Source organism: Emys orbicularis, chromosome 9, assembly GCF_028017835.1.
Source record: "Emys orbicularis isolate rEmyOrb1 chromosome 9, rEmyOrb1.hap1, whole genome shotgun sequence".
NCBI lineage: Eukaryota > Metazoa > Chordata > Testudines > Emydidae > Emys > Emys orbicularis.
The window spans coordinates 57,582,023-57,607,451 of record NC_088691.1 but is presented as its reverse complement, the minus strand read 5'-3'; the positions used below and the strand labels follow the sequence as shown (position 1 = coordinate 57,607,451).

Below are 25,429 nucleotides of genomic sequence, written 5' to 3'. Positions count from 1 at the left end.
ATTCTAGCAGAGCCAGAGGCTTCACCTGTAGGCCATTTCCCAGCACGTTTGTAAATTTGCAGGATTTTGCTCAATCCATTGTCAGTTCCTATTTGGAATGTAATGTAAACTGACCATTCCACAAATCTCTACCACATTCCCAGACAGCTCCGTGGGCTGTGGAGTGTGTTTCCAAAGGGAGGGGCTGCACTCAGCCACCCGGCTCATGCAGAGGCAGCCCAGCAGCAGTCGGCCCATCCTTAACAAGGAGAACTCAAGCAAAATAGCTGAAGTTGGCCAGGGAGGTAGGGGACATTGTACTAAAGCTATGTGAGGGCCTGCATGTCCTCTCTAAACCCAGCTAACCAGCTGTGTGCATGAACGGTATGTACAGTATTGATGCCTCCATGTATATAGGAAAGTCCTCAGTAGCCAGAAGGACAAGGGAATCATTTCCTTATATGATGCAGCTCAACATTGCATGAAACGCAGGGCAAGGGATCAAGAGCTTCGGCAGGGAACTGAGAACGGACAGTGGTTGAAAACTGACCCTGAATAAGCATCCTAACAACAAATGGCTATTGGGCCTGCTCTGCTCTAAGCGGTTCCAGAGCGGCCCCTTCTCTGAGTGGCCCTTTGTTAGCTACGAAAAGGACAACTGACCCAAAGTATTTATTTGCATAAACATAAATCAGGGAATTTAAATTATTCAGCATCTTTCTGTGATGCAGTAAAGCAGAGTCTTCCAGGCATTTCTTGACACTCAGTGCTGCTTCTGATCTCTGCGCCTTCCCCTGCTAGTCTTGCTTAACACCCCACTGTCCACATTCAGATTGGGCAGTATCAGGTCAGTGTGGTTGTGGTCAAAAAGAGGAGTGTAAAGCCAGCACCTTCTTACTCCGCTGATAGACGAGTCACCACCGTGTGCTTTAGACCCTATCTACATTAGACATTTGCACTGGTGTCACACTACAATTGATGCAGTCAACTACCGGCATAAACCCCACTTTTCATCACTGCTGCGTGCCTGCATCAGAGGCTCATGCCAGTGTGACTACATCGAGGTACTTTAGTGTAACTGTCTCTGCTGTAGACAGGCTCTTCATACAATGCAGTCATTAGTATTGCAGCGCTAACACAGCTATGGGAGAGTGAGTGGGATTCAGTTGTGGCTTGCATATGAACAGAATTGTTAAGGTTCAGGTGCATGGAAATCTTAATGCTGTATTGAACTCCTAGATACCGCAGTGAGGAGCACATCAGAAACAGCTGACAAATTCAGATCCTGCTCTCTTACACCTGAGAACATTCATAGTTACTTAAGTTAGACAAGTGCCTATGGATATGTCTACACAGCAATTCAACCCCTGTGGCTGGTCCAGGTCAGCTGACTCAGGCTTGGGCTGTGGGGCTGTAATATTGATGTGTACAAGTTTCGGCTCTGGCTGGAGCCTCAGTTCTGGGACCCCTCGAGGGGGGCTGGTCCCGGAACCCAGCCCGAGCCTAATTGTCTACACAGCAATTTTTAGCCCTGCAGCCCAAGCCAGTTGATCTGGGCCAGCCTTGGCTGCCACAGGTCTTGTATTCCAATGAGGGCAGAGCTTACCCCTCAGTGTGGTTACTACGGGCGATATGTGAGCCAGAAGGGCCCCAGCTTGACTGACAGATTCCAGCTTGGGTTTGTGGGGCTGGCAGTTAGACAAACAATTGCCATTTGACTTGTAAATTGAGCATATTTTATCCAGAGATGCTATAAATACAAAGACCACAAATAAATTGTACAGTCACTTTTCTAAGTACAACCAGACTTTAAGCTCAGGGTCCAAGACTCATAGCAGCAGCTGTTTACAGGTAATTAGTTTAAAGCCAAAACATGGAAGCTCTAGCTATGAAAACTATTTAAGACAAATAGATACAAGCATATTACAGATCATTTAGCCTTGCCCAAATTGTCATGAACATTTCCTAGCCCTGGCACTTGCCTGGGACAAAAAATGATTTTTACAGTGAAAATGAAGATACTACGATCACCAATTAAAAAATTACTTGTCCTAGGCTAGGGGGCAATGAATTTTACCTGGCTGAGATCATTCAATGGCCAACTTTGGAGGAGAGGGTTTTCCGGTCTTTCATTGGCCTTTGCCCTCTATCTCAGAACCCTTGGACTTACGCCAACACCTAAGTCACTTTATAGTGGTTTTTGGGACCCGTAACTGTCACACTTGGTACATTATATTCAGCCACTGAATCGGGTTTGTTCTATGTACATTTTTAACCTCCTCCATTCCAGATACACAGTCCAACATGTGTCAGTTTCAGGTGGTCTAATGCTATCGATGGGCTCAGTCTGTGAAACACGAGTGCAGGTTTGAGATCCCAGGTCATTATCAGGCTGCCTGAGTGAACTGAAAATAACTCTTCTTGTTGTTGTTTTTCTTGTGGTGAAAATACAGCTGACTGCGCCAGCAACTTCCAAAGCCTGGCCCTGTTTGCGTTTTCATTTTCTCATCCAGAGTGTGACCATCACCACCATTTTCCTCCCCATCACGCTCATGTGACTCAGCGCATAGCCAGAATGGAGTCAGTTCCATTCCCCTTCCTAGCTCTGTCCCAGTCTCATGAACATGTTAGTGAGTGGAAGCAGTAAAGACCTAAAGCAATACTGAGCCTTTCAGCTCAAGCGCTGGTTCAGATCTGGATCCAGGCACCAGGGACAGAGTTAATACCAGTTGACAGTTGTTTGGTGGCCTAGGTTTAAGAAGTTAGAATGCTTAGCTCAGCTGACAGATGGCCACATAACAAGTGACACCATTCACATGCGACAGAGACCTGTAGATCAGGGGTAACAAGAGTATCTGCGGGTCAGTGTTGGTGCATGCAAGAGACTGCTCGCACTGACCATCCCGTGCCATTTTCGTGGAGTGAGGATTTCAGTTCTTACTGCTAGCAACTCAACACCTTTCCCAGTAAACAGCAACTGCTGCTTATCTGACATTCATACAGCACTACAGTCTGCCCCAGCAATCATTACCCTGAGGGTCAGGCGCTGCCCATTCAAAAACACCTCACTAAGGGTATGTCTATACTACAGTGCTATGGCATCGCAGCTGTAGCATAGATGCTTCCTACAACCTTCCATCAAGGTCATTAATGGACCTCTGAGGGCCATTCTTCTGTCGACCTAGTCGCACCTACACTGGAGGTTAGAGCAACCTAATTGTGTGACACAGGGTGCAAAATTATCCAGAGCCCTGAGCAATGTAACTAGGTGGGAATAAATGTTCCTATTTAAGTGATGGGCAGTGAGAGTGGTTGCTGGTGGGACGGTCTCAGAGTTCAGCTTTTAACAGAGACATCCATTGTCTCAGGCAATTGCCTGCCTAGTCCCACGCTGCTGTCATCACCCTCTCTTGCACCTTTGGATGCGAGAGCCCTTTCGATATGGTCTCACACTGAGAACAGAAAACACTGAAGGTCCTGTTCAGATCTTTGACAGGCAGCTGCTGCTGCTGCTGCCACGTTTGACTGCTTACCACTATACATCAGAGTTCTCCAGTAAAATCTCAAACAAGGCACCATCCCTCAGGGGCACTAAATTGCAAGAGTCCATATGGAGCTGGAGGACAATATTGAAAACAGGAGGAAATACGATGAGAGCAAGAGAGCCGTCAGTCACTTCAGCATATGAAGGTATCACAGCCCAGGGCTGCAACCATATATTGCGGGGGGGGGGGGGGGGGGGGGGGACCAGGAGTGGGAATGCAACAATCCTGTAGCTGCATCTCCAGAATAGTTAGAAGTCGAGAGGTGACGATGGGACATCTCTCTAATCCTAGTAGTGGTTGTGTCTGCGTCACAGACCACTGTATTGATCAGGAGCAAGTAAAGTGTGTGCATAAGGAAGAGTATCTGAAAGTTCGTGCCCCGCAATGAAGGGGAGTGGCTTGTAGGGGTGAGTGTAACAGGTGGGCTGGGGGATCAGAAAGCCATTAAGCAAAATCCACAACAGCAGGGTGAAGTCAGTTTCCTTGCCTGAGTCCCTCCCATCCCTGCCCTGGATTGCTCCTGCCAGGATCAGAGGGATATTAAAGCTCATGCTGTGAATGCTTTGCTGCTGGTGGCTGTTTGCGGGAAGCAAGGGCAGCAGCTATGCGTAAATGTCACAGAGTCACAAATCTCTCAGCTTCCAGCAAAGGACCAGAACAATTCTGTGGCTCAGAGCAGCACGAGCAACCCAGAGACGCTCCTGCAGCAACAGCCCACATGGCTCTAATTTACCACTGAGGTGGGAGTAAACATACATGGAGGGCAGTGGTGGCGTTAAAGTCTGTTAAAAGGCCCTGAGACTCCTCACTGAGGTGCATCCTCAATGGGGTCCTTTGCAGTCAGACACAGATGGAGTAGGCCAGAGCCCAGAGACACAGACAGGCAGAAGACACTTGTATTAGGAAAAAGCTTTTATTCAGTTCAGGAGGCAGAGAATTTTCGCAGGGTGATGACGATCAGGGCCACAATCACAGATGCGCCTAGGAGAGCAGCGATTACGATGGCACTGATGGCTCCAGGACCCAGAGACCCTGCAGAGAACCCAGGGAGAGAAAAGAAAGGCTCAGAACCGCACAAAGAGATATATTAATGGAGATATCCCATCTCCTAGAACTGGAAGGGACCTTGAAAGGTCATCGAGTCCAGCCCCCTGCCTTCACTAGCAGGACCAAGTACTGATTTTGCCCCAGATCCCCAAGTGGCCCCCTCAAGGATTGAACTCACAACCCTGGGTTTAGCAGGCCAATGCTCAAACCACTGAGCTATCCCTCCCCCCGATGGAGGAGATGGAGGTCACTCCAAGCTAAAGGTTTGTGGAAAACAGTATATCCACAAATCCCTGGGCACATAGAGCTCAGCAGACTGCCCAGCTCCAGGACCAGGAAGGCTGAGGCAGGAATGTCCAGTGTTGTCCCCACTAATCTCCTGGCAGCCACAGGAGATAGTATTCAGTGAGGACACGCTCCTCCCTTCCCCTCCACCCAGGCGGGCTGAATCTTCCACTCCTGCAATACTCAGCCCCCACTGCCCTTGGGCGCGATCCCGCATGCCTGGGAAATACCCAGTGCCGAGTACAACTATGGAAATGACTGGTGCAATCGTTCCGCAGAGACGCCCCCACACTGCGCATTCAGCAGCCAGCGCTTGCACCGCAGGCCCCGGCACATGTATGGACGGGGCCAGGGCTGTTGGATTTTACAGTGGTTAATTGAAGAAAGCCAGTTTCAAATATGAATGTTCCTCTACCAAACCCCAGCAAACTCCAAGGAAAAATGGGATAAAACCAAACCACCTGCACTAATCATTAACATTCATCTAAACCCCCTTCCCCATTCCTCCCTCCCCCCTGCAACACCCTGAGTGACACAAGCACCCTGCAGACACTACAGCTGCTGGCTTCCATCCCCAACAACAGCCCTTCTCCCTCGGATGGCAGCCAGGCTTCCAAGGAGCAGTGGTGCTGCTGCTGGCTTCCCTTTGGAAACCTCTTGAAAGCCACCGCCAGCAATCCCAGCGGCTCTGGACCAGTGACAATCAAGTGTTGGAAGCCTTGGGGTGGGGTGAAAATGAGCAAGGGAGGGAAGTGGAGAGGGGGAGGAAGATAAGAGGGAAGCATATTTTAAAGTGATGCCTGGATCTGAGCATTTGCTATAGACTTGAAGGCAGTGCAGTAACCTGGGTGGGGAAGGGGCTGTGTAGCCACAGGGGTGCGTGTTCACTAGGAGATAATTGCCTGGGGCCAGATCGCACATGATGGTTGGAGCCGCAGGCAGGGTCTCCGGCATGGTCCTGCCCTTTGGGAGAGTTCAGGAGACAGAATTTTCGCAGGGTGACAACAATCAGGGCCACAATCACAGAGGTGCCCAGGAGAGCAGTGATCATGGTGGCACCAATAACTCCAGGACCTTGTGGTCTCTTTACATCATTACCTCCCTTGGCCCATCATGACACACAATGTATCGACATAGCTTTGTCCCAACCGTCTATACAGTGAAGCCCTTTCTCAGCTGGCCTGTCAGCTGCGCTTGCTTCATTCCAACAGGGGAACACTCATTGTAATTGCAGGGTGGGGGGGGTGTCTCTGGTTGAGTGGTTCTCTGCGTTTATCCTGACCAAGCTTTCAGATGAGTGATGATGTGACACAGCCCAGCCACTGAACTATACCCAGGGGTCAACACAGCTGCTTAGCTGCCCATCTCTCCCAGTTTAAAGACCATGGCAGGACTGAAGTGCCACTTTCCCAACTGGCTTCTAAAGTCTGTAGTGAGTTAACTTGGAAGGTGGAGGGAGGTTTAAAATACGACACGTGTCCTGGTGAATGATCACAGGAAGGGTCAATTGGCTAGCAGTGCCCTTTGCCACTGTGCTAAAGATCTGTGCCGTCAGGTGGTCAGTTATCTGATCAGAGACCTGCTTGATAGTTACAGTTCCCTGAGTTGCTGTCATGTGACACAAGGAAGTTGCATTCAGTGATTGTGTTGAGGTGACAGCATTGCTGCCATCTGAATGGGCTAACAGGGAAACCGTCTCTGCATGGCCCCATGTTACAGCTGTGGTGTGGATAGGGTCACTCAGACAAACGAGCCCAGAATTACTTACAGAGGGAAACAACAGACCACAGAGTGAGAGGAGAAGAGAACAACGAAGAGACACTGGCAGTGGGGAAAAGAACTTTACAGACATGATCTGAACATAGCTAGAGCATGGAGCGAGACAGCGCAGCTTTCCGGAGGGCAGGAGCTGCACAGCAGAAAGCTCTTGCACCAAAAGCAGGAACACCATGGGGAGGGGCAGGCAGAGGGAGTAGGGATAGGAATAAACAGAAATTCCAATAGGCTCCTATCTCGCGCTGTATCAGAGGAGCGCAGTCCCAAGGAAATAACATTCAAGGTGAAAGAGCATAGGAGGCAATGCATGCGGTTTTCACGCGATTAGTTAATGATGAGGACAGACTCATTTGGATTTTCCATTACCACAGACATCGTTCTTGTTACACAGAAGACCAAAGAAGATTCAGCAAGACACAATATAAACCCAGGGGGCTTTGTAAGGGTTTGAAACATCTGAGCTGCTTGGAACTCCTGGATCGGGTTCCAAACATGGGGAACTGAGGGCTAGTTTATTGGAGAGCGCAGCCTGTGGGGATGGGAAGTGCTGTGATGGGACACAATGACCCTGCAGGATTCCAGAGTCTGGTTGATTTCCTTCTCTAAGCCATCTCACTGCTAACCCTAGTAGGTTAAATAGATTTTGGGGCAGTGAATCCATCTTTGTTTTGGGTAGTGCCTACGAGCCATTAAACATCCGGCAGTGCTGCAGAGCTAAGGCAGGCTCCCTACCTGTCCTGGCACTGCGCTGTGCCCCGGAAGCGGCCAGCAGGTCCAGCTCCTAGGCGTGGGGGTGGGGTTCCACAAGCTGCCCCTGTCCCAAGCACCGGGGGTGGGAGGGGGTGGTGCCTGCAGGCAAGTGCAGTGTGCCGTGCCTAGGAGCTGGACCTGCTGACTGCTTCTGGGGCAGGTAAGGAGCCTGCTTTAGCCCCGCTGCGCCACTGACCGGGAGCCACCCAAGGTAAGCCCACACCCCAACCATGAGCCCCAACTCCCTGCCCCAGTCCCACCCCAGAGCCTGTACTCCTTCCTGCACCCCAACCCCCAGCCCCCTCCCGCACTCCAAATCCCTCGGCCCCACCGCCCAGCCTGGACCCCCCTCCTGCACCCCAAACCCCTCATCTTCAACCCCACCCCAGAGCCTTCACCCCCTTCTGCACCCTAACCCCTTGCCCCAGCCCAGTGAAGTGAATGAGGGTTAGGGAGAGTGAGGCGGGGCTAGGGTGTTCAGTTTTGTGCAATTAGAAAGTTGGCAACCCTAGGAGTGCCATGTATATCTATGGTGCTAAACAAGCGATAAAGAACAGAATGGCTTATACGGCCAGCATTCACTTCCCCTTTCTCTGGAGATCACAGATAACAGGGAGTTCTCAGCAATATCTTATGGATTTTCTCCTAAATCATGGTAACATTTGCTCCAAACAGAAGGGCTCAGGTGTGCAGGTGATGGCTGTGGGCTGGACAGTTCTAACCGAGGATGGTGCAGGGTGCTGCCTGGGAGATTCCTACGTACCGTTATCATCCAGACGGTGCAGGTGGGTGGTGTCCTCAGGCTCATACTCCGAGGTGTACGGGGGGAAGGCTGTAGAGTCCGAGAAGCGACCCATGGTGGTGGCGGCATCAAAGGGGCCCCCTCCCGACGGCAGCTCCGGCGGCTCGTTCCACAGCGTGGGGGCAGGTCCTTGGGGATACTCTGCTGGAACAAGCATAAACCCCAATTACTCCCCAATCAACCACCGATGCCTCTACAGCACTGGGCTACTGGCAATTGTTTGCTGGGATTCCTGCCTGCAGGGCCCAGTCTCAAATTACAGCCTGTACTGGCCAGCCTGTCTCACCACTGCCCTCTGCTTGGCAACATGTTAGAGCCGCTCACAATTGCCAGTGTTTGCTGGGGGGGGGGGGGCGCTGAGCCTTAATCCCCACCACCATCATCTAAATGGCTCTCAGCTCTGGCCTTTCTGCAGCTAAAGATTCCCTCCTCTATGGCATGGCTGAGGCAGTGACACTGATGTCATATGTAAATGACCTCAGCTGAGTCATACTACATGGCAACCTAGCCTGCAGTTGGCCCCGGGGCCTCCAGGATCCCAGAACAGAAAAATACCCCTTCCAATTGTCTAATTAAACCACATACACAAGAGGTGCAAGAAAAGCCCCATTTAATGAGGGCACTTTCTTTGCCCCTCTCAGGGCTGCATTGTGCAGACCATCATGCTGGGGAAGGGTTGCTAGCACTTTGGAGAACAGGGTTAGAATTCAAGACAAGCATAACAAATTGGTCTGAAATCCACAAGCTGAAATTCAATAAAGACAATTGCGAAGTATGACATTTAGGAAGGGAAAAAAATCAAATGCACAACTACAAAAATGGGGAATAATTGGCTAGATTGTTGTACTGCTGACAAGGATCTGGGGGTTGTAGTGGATCAGAAATTGAACAGGAGTCAACAATGTGACACATGGGAGGTAACTATCGTTTTCTACTCAGCAGTGGGGAGGCCTCAGCTGGAGTACTATGTTCAGTTCTGAGCACCACACTTTGGGAAATATGTGGATTAATTGGAAAGAATCCAGAGGAGAGCAACAAAAATTGTAAAAGGTTTAGAAAACCTGACCTATAAGGAAAGGTTAAAAAAACTGGGCATGTTTAGTCTTGAGAAAAGAAGACTGAGTGGGTATCTGATAACAGTCTTCCAATATGTTAAAGGCTGATACAAAGAGGACGGTGATTAACTGTTCTCCATTTCCACTGAAGGTAGGACATGAAGCAATGGGTTTAATCTGCAGCAAGAGAGACTGAGGTTATATATTAGGAAAACTCTCTAACTCTCAGGGTAGTTAAACTCTGGAATAAACTTCCAAAGGAGGTTGTGGAATCCCTGTCATTGGAGGTTTTGAAGAACAGGTTGGACAAACACCCGTCAGGGCTGGTCTAAGTTTACTGATCCTGCCTCAGCGCAGGGGGCTGGACTTGATGGCCTCTTGATGTGCCTTCCAGTCTGACATTTCTAGGAGTCTATGAAAAGCACTAGAGACTAGAGGGGACATCCTGGCCCCATTGTCATTAGTGGCAAAACCCCACTGATTCAATGCGGCCAGGATTTCACCCTAGGTGCTGGAATCAGAGCTGGTGAATGAGCAGAAAGGCGGCTGCCATAAGGTGTACATTGGGGGGAAAAAACATCCGCTAGGATGTAAGTGGGGGTGAGCAGGAAGAAACCTGCTGTGACTAATGCTGGGGGTGTCTGACGGGTTGGATCACAGAAACCCTTTTGGGACTGCCACCTGATGTGCCTAGACTACCTCTGAGCCCATTTTCCAATGAGCCAGGCACGCTTGCCTGCTGCAAACACAGATCCAAGTCTGAACCACATCCCGCATGAGCTGCAGGCTTAACTGCTTAAGAAGTGCTCCTGTCTCCAGCACTCAGATACCCAGCTCCCAAAGGGATACAAACCCCAAATAAATCCGTCTTACCCTGTATAAACGCATAAATTGTTTGCCCTCTATAACACTGATAGAGGGATATGCACAGCTGTCCCCCCGCCCCCAGGTATTAATACTTACTCTGGGTTAATTAATAAGTAAAAAGTGATTTTATTAAATACAAAAAGTCAGATTTAAGTGGTTCCAAGTAATAACAGACAGAACACAAAGTAAATTACCAAACAAAATAAAATAAAACACGCAAGTCTAAGCCTAATACCATAGGAAACAACGCAGGTAAATCTCACTCTCAGAGATGTTCCAATAAGCTTCTTTGACAGACTAGTCTCCTTCTAGTCTGGGCCCAATCCTTTCCCCTGGTACAGTCCTTGTTCCAGCTTAGGTGGTAGCTAGGGGATTTCTCATGACTGCAGTCCCCTTTGTTCTGTTCCACCCCCTTATGTAGTTTTTGCACAAGGTGGGAATCCCTTGTCTCTCTCTGGGTTCCCACCCCTCCTTCTAAATGGAAAAGCACCAGGTTAAAGATGGATTCCAATTTAGGTGACTTGATCACATGTCACTGTAAGACTTCATTACCCACTTGCCAGCACATGGGTATACAGGAAGACTTACAAGTAAACAGAGCCATTTACAACCAATTGTCCTGGTTATTGGGAGCCATAAAGATTCCAAGCCACCATTAATGGCCCATACTTTGCATAATTACAATAGGACCTCAGAGTAATACTTCATATTTCTAGCTTCAGATACAAAAATGATACATTCATACAAATAGGATGAACACAGTCCGTAGATTATAAGCTTTGTAATGATACCTTACAAGAGACCTTTTGGATGAAGCATATTCCAGTTACATTATATTCACACATTAGCATATTTTCATAACATCATATGGAGTGCAATGTCACAGGGTGAACAAAGCCTAAGCCAGAGAAGGGGCTGCCTGTCAGGGTTAAGGAGAACATGCTCCTATGATCGTTTCCACTAGATAATTTTCCATTTCACACGGACCCTTGCAGCAACATGGGTTAGCGAGAGGGGCTAGAGCAGCCTCCTGCTGGGACACTGACTAGAATACAACCCTGTTTGTTCCAGGCCCTTGCGCTGATCCAGTGCTGTTGCTGCGTCCTCTCCACCAAACACAAAGCTGTGTATAAATGTAAACACCAAGTCTAAGCCTACAACGAAGTTTTCCTAATGGTGATTTTTCCTAGCAGGGAAACAAGCGCCACATATCTCAGCAATGATCAGGACAATTGTTTGTACCGAGCGACTGATCAGCTCTGTGCTTGGATGCATTTACAACTCACTGCAACTCGGAAAATGAAAGCAAAAGCACATTAGCCCAGGGCTGTTCAGCTTCTGGCCATTTTCCCCTCCCAGAAGCAATCAAGGTTTAAGTGCTGACAGGGTCTTTGCACACCTAAGTCCTCTGCCTGAACACAGTTAGCTCTGCAAAGGGAGTCAGAAGCCTCCTGCCAGCAGCAGCCATTTGGATGGGACACATCCCCTGGAAGCATGGCAGACTGGAGCATTCAGAGACTTGAACCCTCCCCAGATGGCGCCTGTTGGGGCTGCCCAGGGAGAAGAGTGAAAGAAACTGCATTCTGTTTGAGGCTGCAATTCACATCCTGTTATTTCTTTTCCCAGCAGGGTCGGCTGGGACTGAGAAGGGCTTTCCTGTTTACATGTGGCTGGTCCAGAAGTCTTTATCAATGCTCATTTTGTTCAGGTGGGACAACTCAGAGGCCCCAATGAGAAATGGAGACATTCCACAGGTCCCTGCTGAAACCACTGGGAATGTCGCACTGGGATGGAAAAATCTAGCGGAGCAGCCAAGGCCAGGGACATCTCAACTGATTCTCTGGGTATCTAGGCTGAGCAAGTTGAGGGCAGGGATCCAGAACAGCCCAGCTTCCTGGGCTGAGAAAATCTAGGCCACACCCAGGGCAACTGCTCCGTGGGGATTCAGTGAAAGAATGACAGCATCTCACGTGCTCACTAAACGCTGGCAGGTCTCATTGCAGCCCACGTGGCAGAGTGGTGAGGGTTGGCTGACATGTGATATGCAAGTTAAGGTACATGCACCCAGAGACTCTCTAATTAGGTGCATGCTATAAACAGTGATAAACTAAACTCTGCATTGGGTTGAGTTGAGAGATTCATTCTAGGCTCCTGCTCAGACATCTGTGTGTTTCAAGGTTCCACAAAACAGAAGCCAGCCAGAAACAGTGAGTTCCCTGGGCTGGGGCTTGGGCATGCTGGGAGCAGAGCTGGGCTGTCTAGAACAGTGATTTTCAACCTGTGCTCCACATGGACCCCTGGGGGTCCACCGACTATGGCTAAAATTTCCAAAGGGGTCCGCACCTTCATTTGAAATTGTTCAAGGGTCTGCAAATAAAAAAGGTTGAAAATCACTGGTCTAGAACCACATTTCCATTGGTTTGTGCGTACACAGTGAAATTGACGTTTATTGACATTTACTGATAAAAAAAATCTAATCCTTCCAACTTTAAGTAGATTGCACTTTTATGCAAATTACAGGCAGTGTATGGAGGAGGGGAACCCAGTGTTATCTGTCAAAGCTACACATCCAAAGCATTCACAGGCCTGGTCTACACTTACCCCCCAAGTCGAAGTAAGGTACGCAAATTCAGCTACGTGAATAACGTAGCTGAATTCGACATACCTTACTTCGAACTTACCGCGGTTCAGACGCGGTCCACACGCGGCAGGCAGGCTCCCCCGTCGACTTCGCGGTACTCCTCTCGCCGAGCTGGAGTACCGCAGTCGACGGGGATCACTTCCTGGTTCGATTTATCGCGTCCACACCAGATGCGATAAATCGAACTCGGAACTTCGATCCGCAGCCGTCGAATTACCGGGTAAGTGTAGACTAGCCCACAGTCTCAGTACAAAACCAATTAACGATGCTACATAGTCTTGGTCGCCATCTACTGGCACATTATCTATGAACTGATTACACTTACACACGTGCCTTATTATAGAGCAGGGGTGACCAAGCTGCAGCTCAGAAGCCACATGTGGCTCTTTTACAGTTAAAGTACAGCTTGTGGAGCCCCCCACGCCTCCCTATTCTCCTCCCATCAGACTGGGGGGGAAGGGGGAGCTCAGGGTGGTGGGGCTAGGGGCTTCTGCCCAGTGGGGAGGGGGTCTAGGAGCTTCAGCCCCACAGGAGGTGCCTGAAGATTGTCGCATGCAGCTTGGAGGATCAGTAAGTTTGGCTACCCCTGTCATAGAGCCTGGGGTTTCAGCTACCAAGACACAAATCAAGAGGAAGGAGAAATTTAGTGATAATGTTTAGTCAAGTCAGCAGGTAAAAGTGCAAAACAGAGTTGTGGCTATTTAATTAGCCACTGGCACTACTAGCCTATTGGTTTCAGAACAGACCCATGTGTATGAAACTTTTGAGTCCCATTTCTAAACTGCTTGGTTGCATGGGGGAACTGTCCAAGTCATGACCTCACTCACTGTGTCAACACAACAAGCGCCAGTACCAACACTGGAGCCAGTACTGGCTGGCAAAGACAAGTGGCTCCAAGAGAGAGAATGATTTGATTACATGAGAACTCAAGCCAATATAGCAGTGCGTACTCCTCCCGTCTGATCAGGCACTAAAATGTTAGCAAAGATAATGGGCTCATTGCTTGGAGCAAACACCATTCCTCGGGACCAAGCTCAGTCATTGGGAATGTTCTGAAAGTGATTGTTTGAGAGTTTATTTTTTTCTGATGCAAGATACTCTAACACAGGGGTCGGCAACGTTCGGCACGCGGCTCGCCTGGGTGAGCACCCTGGCGGGCCGGGCCAGTTTTATTTACCTGCTGACGCGGCAGGTTCGGCCGATCGCGGCCCCCACTGGCCACGGTTCGCCGTCCCGGGCCAATGGGGGCGCAGGAAGCCGCGGCCAGCACATCGCTCGCCCGCGCCGCTTCTCGCCGCCCCCATTGGCCCGGGACGGTGAACCGCGGCCAGTGGGGGCCGCGATCGGCCGAACCTGCCGCGTCAGCAGGTAAATAAAAGTGGCCCAGCCCGCCAGGGTGCTCACCCTGGCGAGCCGCTTGCCGAACGTTGCCGACCCCTGCTCTAACTGGTAATAGAAAGGTTCTTTATATAGTCAGACCAGAACCCAGTGCTACATGTCTCGTCTCTCCTGTGGCCATTGATGGCATCTTTAACACACGGAACATTGTTGGGAACTGCATTCATTGCACTAAGGATATTCACCGCTGCAGGACTTGCACAAAACTCAGTGCTAGATAAGTGAAGGAAGAACGGATTCTGACTCTGGTTTTAAAGCGCTTTTACACCCTCTAGTGATTTTTAAGCCTTGATATAATCTGACAGACTCTGGATTAACAGTTTGTTAATTTCCCCCTCTGATTAAACACACTTTCAGTTCACCTACAAGACCAGGACAGTGCGTGTTACACATGATTTTTCTGCCTTGAACTCTTGTGGCTTCACTCTATTAGAGCTTTAATTACTAAAGAAAAATGCAACCTCTTTGCAGCTTGTTTTGGAGCGACACTAACAATACTTGTCAGTTTAGAGCATATACGAAAACCTACACACACAGGAACTTAAGTAGCCATGTCAGAGACACATCAAGAGTCTGACAGACCTACCCCCACTTGGAACTGCTTAACATATCATCCTTAACTGCCTACTCTGGAGATAAGATACCATAGGATTATGCAATTATCTGACACTCCTGCACTAATCAACACAAGAAGGGAAACTAAGGCTATGTCTACACTGGCAACTGAATGACAAAACGTGTCTTTCAGAGATGTTAAAAAAACATCCCTCCAAAAGACAAAAGCTCTGTGGACAACAAGTGCCGATGTGAACAGCTCTTTGTCGTTAGGAGCGTTCTCCTGCCAACAACACTAACGCTGCTCATAGGGGTTGGATGATTTTGTTGGCAGGAGAACCGACAAACAGCGGCATCACTGTGCGCCTTTTAGCGACACGGCTGTAGCAACACAGCCCTATCGCTAAAAGCTGTGTAGTGCAGACATAGCCTAAGTCAGAAGCAAGAGAGAACGCTGCCAAGTTTATCCCTCCTGAGCAAAGTACTAACCGCGTGTGTTAAACTAGCAGTCTGCTTTCCATGACTTGCCCTCACTTTTTCCCTCCCAACAGCCATGTCTTCAGATGCATCCTGTTCCCACTCTTCTGAAATAAGGCTGAACAATCCAGCCCCATGTGTCTACACTCATTCGCCACACAAAAATGAGAAGTGACCATTACTCAGATTCTATCCACTTTTACACTGTTACCTGCTGTTTGAGTTAACGCTGGATGTTCTGGCTTTAGCCAAGACAAGGAGGCCCTTAGCTAGCAGTATTTTAACAGCATTTTAGGTTCACTTCTTTTATAACCCCCCAAACATGCTGACTTTGTGTTGGGTCTGAAGTCAATGAAATTGATATTTACAATAAAGTGTATCCAGATTCCAAGAACCAAAGGAGAAATTAGGATTTCTATTAGTCTCTCTGCAGTGCACACACTCGACAGAGCCTTTTAAGTTACATGCTTTTCTAGCTGTGTAGTTGACATTGTGAAGCCGCAAACTAATGATACAACTTAAGTAGTAGAGGATCTGATGTCACATGTGGATCTAAATGTGTAAAAAGAAAGTTTTGGTTGCTACTCTGCAGAAAAATACCTTAAGTAAAGTCCTCAGCTCACTATTTTAGCACAAGAATGCCACCAACATTCATGGGAGATTATTATTAGTTACGTAGGGCTCGTATATGCTACTGCTGTACAATCCTGGATCAGGGCCCCATTGTGCCACTGGGTTGCCAACCCTCCAGGATTGGCCTGGAGTCTCCAGGAATTAAAGATTAATCTTGAATTAAAGATTGTCGTCATGTGATGAAATCTCCAGGAATACATCCAACCAAAATTGGCAACCTTGTGTGCCAGGCATTGTACAAATCCCAAATACATTCTTTATATCTGTGAAGTAAAACAAATGCATTAAAAACTGCAAGGGATGCAAACCATTTATGAAAAAGGCTTAGAGTGGGCAGGGTATGTCTTTTTAGGCATCCAAGTATTGCATAAAATACATCCAAACTGTACCTCTTAGTAAGCCTGTAGTCTTCTCTGGGTTCTGGCAATACGTATTAACTACTCAAGCATCAGTCTTGTGGTCTGTATTGTCATTAGAAATCCCCATTAGAAACACAACCTTACATCAAATAGTTCAGGACAGTTTATTCTCTATGGGTAAAATCCATCGGTCTGCTGAGGGGCCAGCAAAATAGGGTTTAAGTGATGCACAGTCCTCTATGAAGGGGTGAATGTTACTTTGTGGGAGACATTTCTCTGTTACACTCCATGTAACCCCACTGAAACCAGCCAATGGCACCTGGTGCCTGAAGCCCCCGGGCATTTCATTGGGGTTGTAAGAGAATTTGGCATTATGCATACGCTCTTCCATAAAATCACCTGACAAGAACCCACACTATACTAATCCACTTCTCAAGCCACCATGTGGAAGGACTGATTGGGTATAAATGCAATTTACCCTCCACCAGGAAGGTGAATGTAATACAACATACTTGGGCAGTATTGGTAGGAAAGTCTAAGTATTAAGGCTTAAAGTGGTATAACTATTACCTGAATAAAAAAATGTCACCCCCTTATGAATGGCCAAGTGGCCATGACTGTATTTGGTGGGGATCCAAGTCAGCCTTCACTTGGGAAGATCTCTCAGTATTGTGTGCTCTCCCTAGGCACATCATCTGCTAACCACCACCTGGGCTGCATAGTGAAAGGAAGGAAACTGGATTAGCTGAGGGTTCGGAATCATGAAGGTAGCTAAATACAGCCATGTACGTAATGACTCGTTATCCTCATTTCCCAAAAGCCCTGGCATTTAAAGTGAGGTTACACAGAAATATGCATACTTCTCACGGATCAATACACTTGGTCTTTAGCTAGGTGCTTCTCAGTGCATCTGACCTCGAGGATACTGGGGTAACCACACCTCTTCAGTGAGTATGGCTTATGCTCCCAAGAGCATTCAACCCTTACCTACCCTCGCCACATCTGCATTTTACCAGGTCTGAGCTTAAGGAAGCTATGCTCCATTTAGAGTCTTCGCTCTGCCAGGCACTATGAAGGTTAGGAAGTATCAGTGTCCAAGTTCAGTTTGAAAGATAGGGTTGAGTATGGTCAGCATGTGTGACACTACAGCCATGCCTCTCACACAGCGATTGGATGGGGTGAGGAGATGGATCCCCCAAATCACAGCCCTTGAGGATAACCAAATATAGGATCTTTCCCTAACAGAGGCACTAGGGCCCCTGCAGACATGTCTAATAAACCTCAAGATCCGCAGTATCAAAAGTGGCTGACAGAGCTAACAGCATGGCTGTTTGACTTCTGTCCATTGCTGGGGGTCAGCCACCACAGAGACCAACAGACTCTCTCCCACATGCATTGCAACTTAGTCTCTGTGCCGCGTCCTCCCATCTGAAGGAGGGTGATAACGTGCTTCCCTACAACACTAGCGTGTTGTCAGGATAAATTCATTTCCTGTTGCTTTTTGTGGGGAACAGGTCAATCTGGGGAACTCCCCCACTTTTGGAAAATGCTGTTCACCTTGTCCGGGTGAATGAACCACTTGTGGTTATGGAAGGATCTGCTGAGATAGTCTGCCAGCTCGTTCTGAGAACCCGGGAAATAGGATGCTTCCAGGTGAGTTGAGTGGGCTATGCAGCTTGACTTAGGGGAGAGGAGTGAGCTCCACCCTACTTGTTTATATAAAACATTGCGGTCCTGTTGTCTGTCATCACCGCTGCACCTTTCCCTTGCAAGTGGGCCCAGAAGGTCTGGCTTGCCAGGTGGACCTCTCTCAGCTCTTTGACGTTGGTGTGAAGCGAGAGCTTCATAGGTCCTGAATTCTCCCAGATGAGATCCCCACCCCAAATGCTGACACATCTGTGACCAGGGCCAGCGAGGTCTGCGGTTTGGTGAAGGGGAGCCTCACACATACCACCAGTGGTTTGAGCCACCATTGGAGAGACCTGAGAACTGGCAGTGGGAGTGTAACCACCCTTTCCAAGCTGTCATGCCCCGGCTGGTAAGTTGACGCCAGCCAGGCCTGGAGAGGTCTGAGCCTCAGCCTCGTGTGATGTACCACATACGTACAAGCTACTATATGTCCGAGGAGCTTCAAGCAATTCCTTGCTGTGGTGGTGGGGTATTGCTTGAAGCTTTGTATGATGTCTTGCATTGTCCAAAAACGAGACTCTGGCAGGAAGGCTCTGGCCTGACCCGAGTCCAACACTGCCCCAGTGAACTCTATTCTTCGAGCAGGGGATAGAGTTGATTTGTGTACATTCAGGAGACCCAGCCTGTCGAAGGTGGATCTCATCAAGTTGATGTGTTGCTCCACTTGTGCTCTGGAGCAGCCCCTGATCAGACAGTGGTCGGGTACAGGAAGACCTGCACTTGCCTTCTTCTCAGGAAGGGGGCTACGACTGCCATGCACTTGGTAAAATCTTGAGGGGCTGCTGACAGGCCAAAGTGGAGGACTGTAAACTGATAATAATGGTTGTGGTTCACTACGAAGCTGAGAAAGCATCTGTGGGCCGGAACTATTGATATGTGGAAATATGTGTCCTTGGAGTTCGAAGGCGGCATACCAGTCTCCCGGATCCAGAGATGGGATGATGGCAGTCAAAGAGACCGTGCAGAACCTCAACTTCATGAATCTGTTGAAGCCTCGCAGGTCGCGGATGGGTCAGACACCCCCCCCCCTTTGGCTTTGGGGGATTAGGAAATATTGGAAGTAGAATCCCTTGTCTTTTAGCTCCTGAGGAACCTCCTCCACTGCTCCTGCAGCAAGGAGTGTTTGAACCTCCTGCATGAAGAGTTGCTCATGAGAAGGGTCCCTGAAGAGTGACAGGAAAGGGGGGTGGGAGGAGGGGAGGAGCAGAATTGGAGAGAATATCCCACTTCTACAGGGCGAAGGAACCAGCAATCTGAGGTTATCTGGGACCAAGCATGGTAGAAGTGGGACAGATGATTCAGCAAACAGGGTGAAGGATCCAGCGAGAGGACTAGTACATCATCCCCAGGCGCGCCTTCAAAAGGCTTGCTTAGAGGCTGATGACAGCCTCGCCAAGCCCTGGCCTTGACTGGGTAGTGGATGGGGAGGCTTACACCTGCCATTCCTATCCGGCTTCCTGGAGAAGTCCTGCCTAGGCTGGGGAGGGTAGAAGCGTGGAGGGGGTTGGGGCTTAAAGTGTTTCCGCTGGGTGGCAAGGGTATGCAGGCCCAACGATTTCAACGCTGCCCAAGAAACCTTTAGGCCATGGAACTTGGAGTCTGTCTGCTCCGAGAACAGTCCCATGCTGTTAAAGGACAAGTCCTGAATTGTTTGTTGGACCTCTGGTTGAAGGCCCGACACCTAGAGCCATGAGCTCCTCCTCGTGGCTACAGCAGAGGACATGGTTCGCACGGCCAAGTCTGCTGCATCCAGTGAGGCCTGCAAAGGAGGTCCGTGCCACTGCCTTACCCTCCTCTACTATGGCTGCAAACTCCACTCTGGAGTCTGACGGGACCAACTCCTTAAATTTCATCATGGAGTCCCATGATTTGAAATTGTATCTACTGAGGATTGCTTGCTGGTTAACAATCCGAAGCGGGACACCCCCTCTGCCCCCGGTGGAGTACACTTTCCTGCTGAAGAGATCCAGCTTCTTCGAGTCCTTGGGTTTTGGAGTTGGGCCCTGCTCTCTTTCATTTGCCGCCACTACGACCAGCGAACCCAGCTGCGTATGAGTAAATAACAATTTGTACCCCTTAGAAGGGATGAAATAGTTCCTCTCCATCCCCTTCGCTGTAGGGGGGAATGGAGGCAGGAGTCTGCCACAAGATTTTCGTAGTGGCTTGAAACGTTTTAATGAGTGGCGATGCCACCCTGGATGGCCCCTCAGGGGTTATGTCCACCATGGGGTCCTTAGACTCGACCACCTCCTCAGCCTGTGGCCCCATGTTATGGGCCACCCTGCGCAACAGTTCCTGGTGCGCTCTATTATCAATGGGGGGCTGCCCAGAGGATGGCGATGACAAAGCCCTAGGTGATAACGGGCCCTCCTGTCCCTCCAGCTTTCTGGACGCATACTGCTCGGTGCTGTGCTGTTCGGCACCGACAGCGGCCTCGGTGCCGGTGGGACCCGGACAGGGCTCTGTGCCTTGGACCGAAGCCATCTTAGTGCCTCGAGGCGGGAGACAGTCCCAGGGTGCTAAAGAGACGTGTCCTTCTGAAATTATGGACTGGGAGCCCCTGGAGTAAGTGCTCTGGGCCTGGTGGGATGCTCACTGGGTCTGTCCAGAAAGGCCATTGACCTGGCCCTTGCTACTGTGCCTGCTACAACAAAATCCCCACCTCCTGCCTGTAGCAGCGCCACTCTGATCCGTGCCAACTGTGCCTGGAATAGTAGGACTCCGCCTCTGAGTCCAATGATCGGGACCTTGAGCACAGAGACCACGGTGGTGCAAAGTGGGACGGTGCTGGAGAACTGTGCCGTGGAGGTGAGCGGTGCCTCATCGTTGTGGGCTTGCCTCTAGACTGCACCACCCCTTGCTGTGCTGGAGGTCCATCTTGGCTGGCAGGGTCACCCATTGGCATGGGCTTGTGCCAGGTCCTGCACAGCTTAAACCCTTGGGATTGAGGCATGCCCCGAACTCCAAGAGGGGCGGGAATTGGGTTGGGGGAAAAGCCCCACATTTCTATCTAACTAACTAACTAACTTATTAAGACTAACACTAACTAATGAACTATTTACAGGATAATCAAAAGTCCGATCACTAGGGGCAACGCTTGCAGAGGTAAGTGAGAGACACAGCTCCAACGATCATCACTGGTGGTAAGAAGGAACTGAAGAGGCGGCGGGTCGGCAGGAACCTCTATACACTGCCATGAAGGCACAACTCCGGGGGCTCCACAGCCGACCTGACAGGAACCACTAGGAGAAAAACCTTCTGACTGCACGCAGCAGGCGCACACCTATACCTCTACCCCGATATAATGCGGTCCTCGGGAGCCAAAAAAATCTGTGTTATAGGTGAGGCCGCGTTATATCAGGGTAGGGAGAGGAACCGCTCCCCGCCCCAGCTCACCTCCGCTCTATCTCCACCTCCTTTCTTGAGCGCGCTGCCGCCACTCTGCTTCTCCCTCCCTCCTTTCCAGGCTTGCCGCGCCAATCAGCTGTTTGGCCCGGCAAACCTGGAAGGGGGGAGGGAGGGAGAAGCAGAGCGGCGGTGGCACGCTCAGAGGAGGAGGCAGAGATGAGCTGGAGCGGGAAGCGGTTCCTCTGCGCCCCCGTTACTTGCTGCGGCCCTCCCCGGGGCCCCCCGCCCCAGCTCACCTCCGTTCCGCCTCCTCCCACGAGTGCGCCGCAGCTCCACTTCTCCCCTTCCCTCCCAGGCTTGCCGCACCAATCAGCTGTTTGGTTCGGTAAGCCTGGGAGGGAGGAGAAGCGGAGCTGAGTGGCGTGCTCCTGGGGGGAGGCGGCGGCGGCGGCGAGCTGGGGTGGGGAGCGATTCCTCTGTGCCCCCCCTTACTTGCTGCGGCCCCCCTGCCCCAGCTCACCTCCTCCACCTCCTCCCACAAGCGCGCCGCAGCTCCACTTCTCTCCCCCTCCCAGGCTTGCCGCACCAAACAAGCCTGGGAGGGAGGAGAAGCGGAGCTGCGGCACGCTCGTGGGAGGAGGCGGAGAGGTGAGCTGGGGCGGGGGGGCCCCCGGGGAGGGCAGCAGCAAGTAACGGGCAGGCACAGAGGAACCGCTTGCGGTAACACGAATTCGGATATAACGAGGTAAAGCAGCCCCGCCCCCCCGGAGCGCTGCTTTACCACATTATATCCGAATTCGCGTTATATCAGACCGCATTATATGGGGGTAGAGGTGTACTTGGAATCGACATGAGCAAGCACCTGAAGAACAGTTGGCTAGGACTTAGGGTTGGAGGTTGCCTTCTTGTTTAGCATGAAATATTGACCACTACAGGAAGTCAAGTCAGACTAGATGAGCAAGTGGTCTGATCCCAGAACGCCAATCCTTTGACCCTTCATGTGTGCAATGAGCTCTATGCAGGTGTTGGAAACCCTCAGAAACAATCTGATTCTTTACTCGGTCTTGCTAATCTCCTAATTTGCAATTAATGGAGGTTTATGCTCCATAAGGGTTTTCAAGGACATGCTTTAACAAAATGATATTTTTTATATCTATCTATCTATATCTATAGATAGAGAGATAGTCAGTCAGTCCTCTGGTGCTTCTCCTGTTATATATAGCGCCAGAGTACAAGTCATCCAGGACATTTGGGCCAGCAGGATTTACAACATCTGCACCCTGGTCCGAGGCTGGCTTCATTTTGCACACTTTGGAGGGCTTTGCTATGGGAAGTGAGATGCCTCAACACAGAAGGGCAGGGGCTGGGTGAACTCTGAGGCCAGCAATGGGCTGTCCGGCCCCAGGTAGCCACAGTGGGCGTGTGGCCAGCATAGAGATGAAAAGAGCCCTTCATAGGAAGCACAAAGGGCAGTCTGTGATGCTTGGAGCTCAAGTGTGGAGCAGCACAGAGTGCGGTGGTTAGGCTGAATGTTAAATAAACTCGTTTACAAAAAGGCAGGGGCCGTGTGCATGCATATGCAGACCAGAGGACTGTCTGTACCCCTTCACCTCTGTCAGGGTTAGGCGGGAAACTTCCCTTTTATGATAGAACAAAATACAGAAAAAGTTCCACCATGCATTAAAAGACTTGATTTAGGGAGAGAGAACCCTTCACATTTAATGCTGCAGCATAAATCTTTTACACTTTTCGTATCTTTAATGCAAACTGATTCCCTGATGCTCCAGTTTTAGATACCAAAAGAACTAACCCACCAGGGGGCTCAAAGCTGCAAGAGAAAATGCATTTGAGAGAAAGTAAGGACACACTGCTACAAGAAGATACATTCTACCAACACAACGCACTCTGTGGCAGTACAGGCACCATTCGATGAACCGTCCATTCTCTAGTCAGCTAGGAGGAGGCACATGAGGTATTTCATACAAAGTATACTATGAAGATGAAAGTAACAGAATAGTAGGTGATGGTCAGGTACAACGTAAGTGAAAGCCCTATTGTGGTTGGGTTAGTACAACATGCTCCTTATCCCAGACCTACTGGCTATCCCATGGGAGTTTTTGCATGGTAGGTCCGAGTTCCTGTATATATTGTATGGACTTACCTACATTGCTTTCTTGTGTTCATGTGAGGTTCTAGCTCAGTAAGGACGCAGTTTAAGGCACCACTGAAAAATAACATGCACTTGCTTGGTGGGGTAGATTCTAACAAGCTTAACTATTCTTTGGGGGAAGAGATCAGCCCCTGTTGTAATTTAGTTACCAACTGGAATTTAGGATGCAAATATTTAGTGAGCTACATATATAAATCATCTTATGAGAACACACAGATTGCAGTCACAATTTAGATGTTGTATTTCTTAGTTATTTAAAAAGAGTTCCTAGCAGCCAAGATCTTTTCATGAAATAAATATCAGATACATTTACTCTTCACTCGCCTCTATAGACATTGTGGTTTGATATTCTACAGGATTAAAGTTCTTGTGTGAAATCCCCCAAACACGAAAGGTTAGATCTACTGTACAGCAATTTGCCAGGCAGATGGTCAGAACAATCCTTCTATGCAAGGTGCCAAAATGAATTGTGCAGGAATGAATTTGCAGTGTACATCACAAGCCAGTGTAGCTCCAAGGCCTCCAATGTTTGGAATACAAGATAAATGCTTAGCAGTGTGTTTAATCAGACAGTTGCCTCCTACCTTGCTCCAAACCATCCACTTTGATGTTCCAACACAGTCCCATCTACACTTAGAGAGGGAAGTCTATTAGGAGAAGCAGTTCCGTAACATGGTCGCAATACACTGAGGCCAGCCCATGTGGAGGGGACTGTGGGCATAACATTGTTTCTTTGGTCATAAAAATCATTCAAGACTAGACAATCTTTAGAACAATTCTTAAATTGGTGGAACAGGGCTATGCCCTTAGTATGCACTGGCCAGTGAAACCATGTGAGATGGCCATTGAAAAATTGCTTGCAACAATCCCATTCAAGATGGGGCCTTAGAGAGCAGGCACAAGTCTTGCTGATTATTCTCCTCCCCCTGCACCCTCTTTGCTTTGTTTTTGGGCCTCACCAAGCTTTACTGAACCTCAGTCACAGTTTAGTGCATTCCCACCCCAGTTCTTAAGACTATACGCAGTTTTGAAGGAAAAACTCAAGTAACTTAAACCCGCCTATTTAGCTTGTCCTTTTAAAAATTCCTCTATTTGCATCCCAAACATTGCAACATTGTACTTGTGCATGGGAGACAGAAAATGAATAACCAGAAACTGGTTCATCTATTGTCATTGTCCAAACTGTGTGAAAGTAGTAACCCAATGAAAGGAACTGAAACATGATTTTAACTTAATTCTGCTAGGATTCAGAGCATACAACTCTTTCTCTCAGCTGCAGAGGTAACTGCTCATTGCAATCCAAACCCTCAGTAATTCTTATTTTGAGACTTGGCCTATAGTCGTTTTTAAAGAGATACAATAGACAGAATTCACTGTCTCAAGCTGCAGATCAAACCCTTCCCCTGTACTAGCTACTTGAATTCCAAAGATGACTTACTGAACTATGAGGAGGGGGTACTTTCTCTCCAGTTACTTGTGAAAATCTTTTGGAAAGAGTGAAGAGATGTGGGGAAAGGGAGAGAAAGTGGTTAATAAGCAACAGATTCCCAGTGCTTTGGAACTGTAAATCCAAACAAAGATGCTTACCTGTTAGAACAGCAGGGACCACAACTCCAGAGAGCATCAGCAGGACCAGGCGAAGAACGCTGTGATGGGGCATTTCTTCCTCCAGGAAGAGAATGTCAGAAGGAATTCTTAAAAACTCTTCAAAGTAGAAAAGGCTTGGAAACTTCACTAGTATAATGAAACTTTGTCCAGTCAGATCACAAATCCCTTCCTATGGGAACGCAGACACACACAGAGTGCAAACACTCTGCAGAGACGCACGGCAGACCTCCCTCCTGAAGTCAGGAACAGCTCCACCCTCTAAACTTTGTGCCTAAAAATTCCTCCCCCAGTGCATGCACAGCTGGACCGTTGGAAATCAGTTACCCCTCCCAATTTGGTGAGTGCACTCTAGTGGTTGTTGGCTGAGTGCCCCACAGGATTCGGGACTATGTTTGAAATGCTTACCTTTGGGGTGTCCATCCCATGTCACACTGGAAATGAGAAT

General features: G+C 49.2%; 1 protein-coding gene across 1 annotated transcript; it reads right to left on the bottom strand.

The window, feature by feature from the left end:
• Window positions 1–4,446: 4,446 nt before the first annotated feature.
• On the bottom strand, window positions 4,447–25,036 carry SNORC (secondary ossification center associated regulator of chondrocyte maturation). The gene is made up of 3 exons (XM_065410267.1): window positions 24,964–25,036; window positions 8,146–8,328; window positions 4,447–4,556 (listed from the first exon to the last, which is right to left on the bottom strand). Exons 1-3 carry the CDS (start codon window positions 25,034–25,036, stop codon window positions 4,447–4,449), a joined length of 366 nt encoding a protein of 121 aa, XP_065266339.1.
• Window positions 25,037–25,429: the final 393 nt, after the last annotated feature.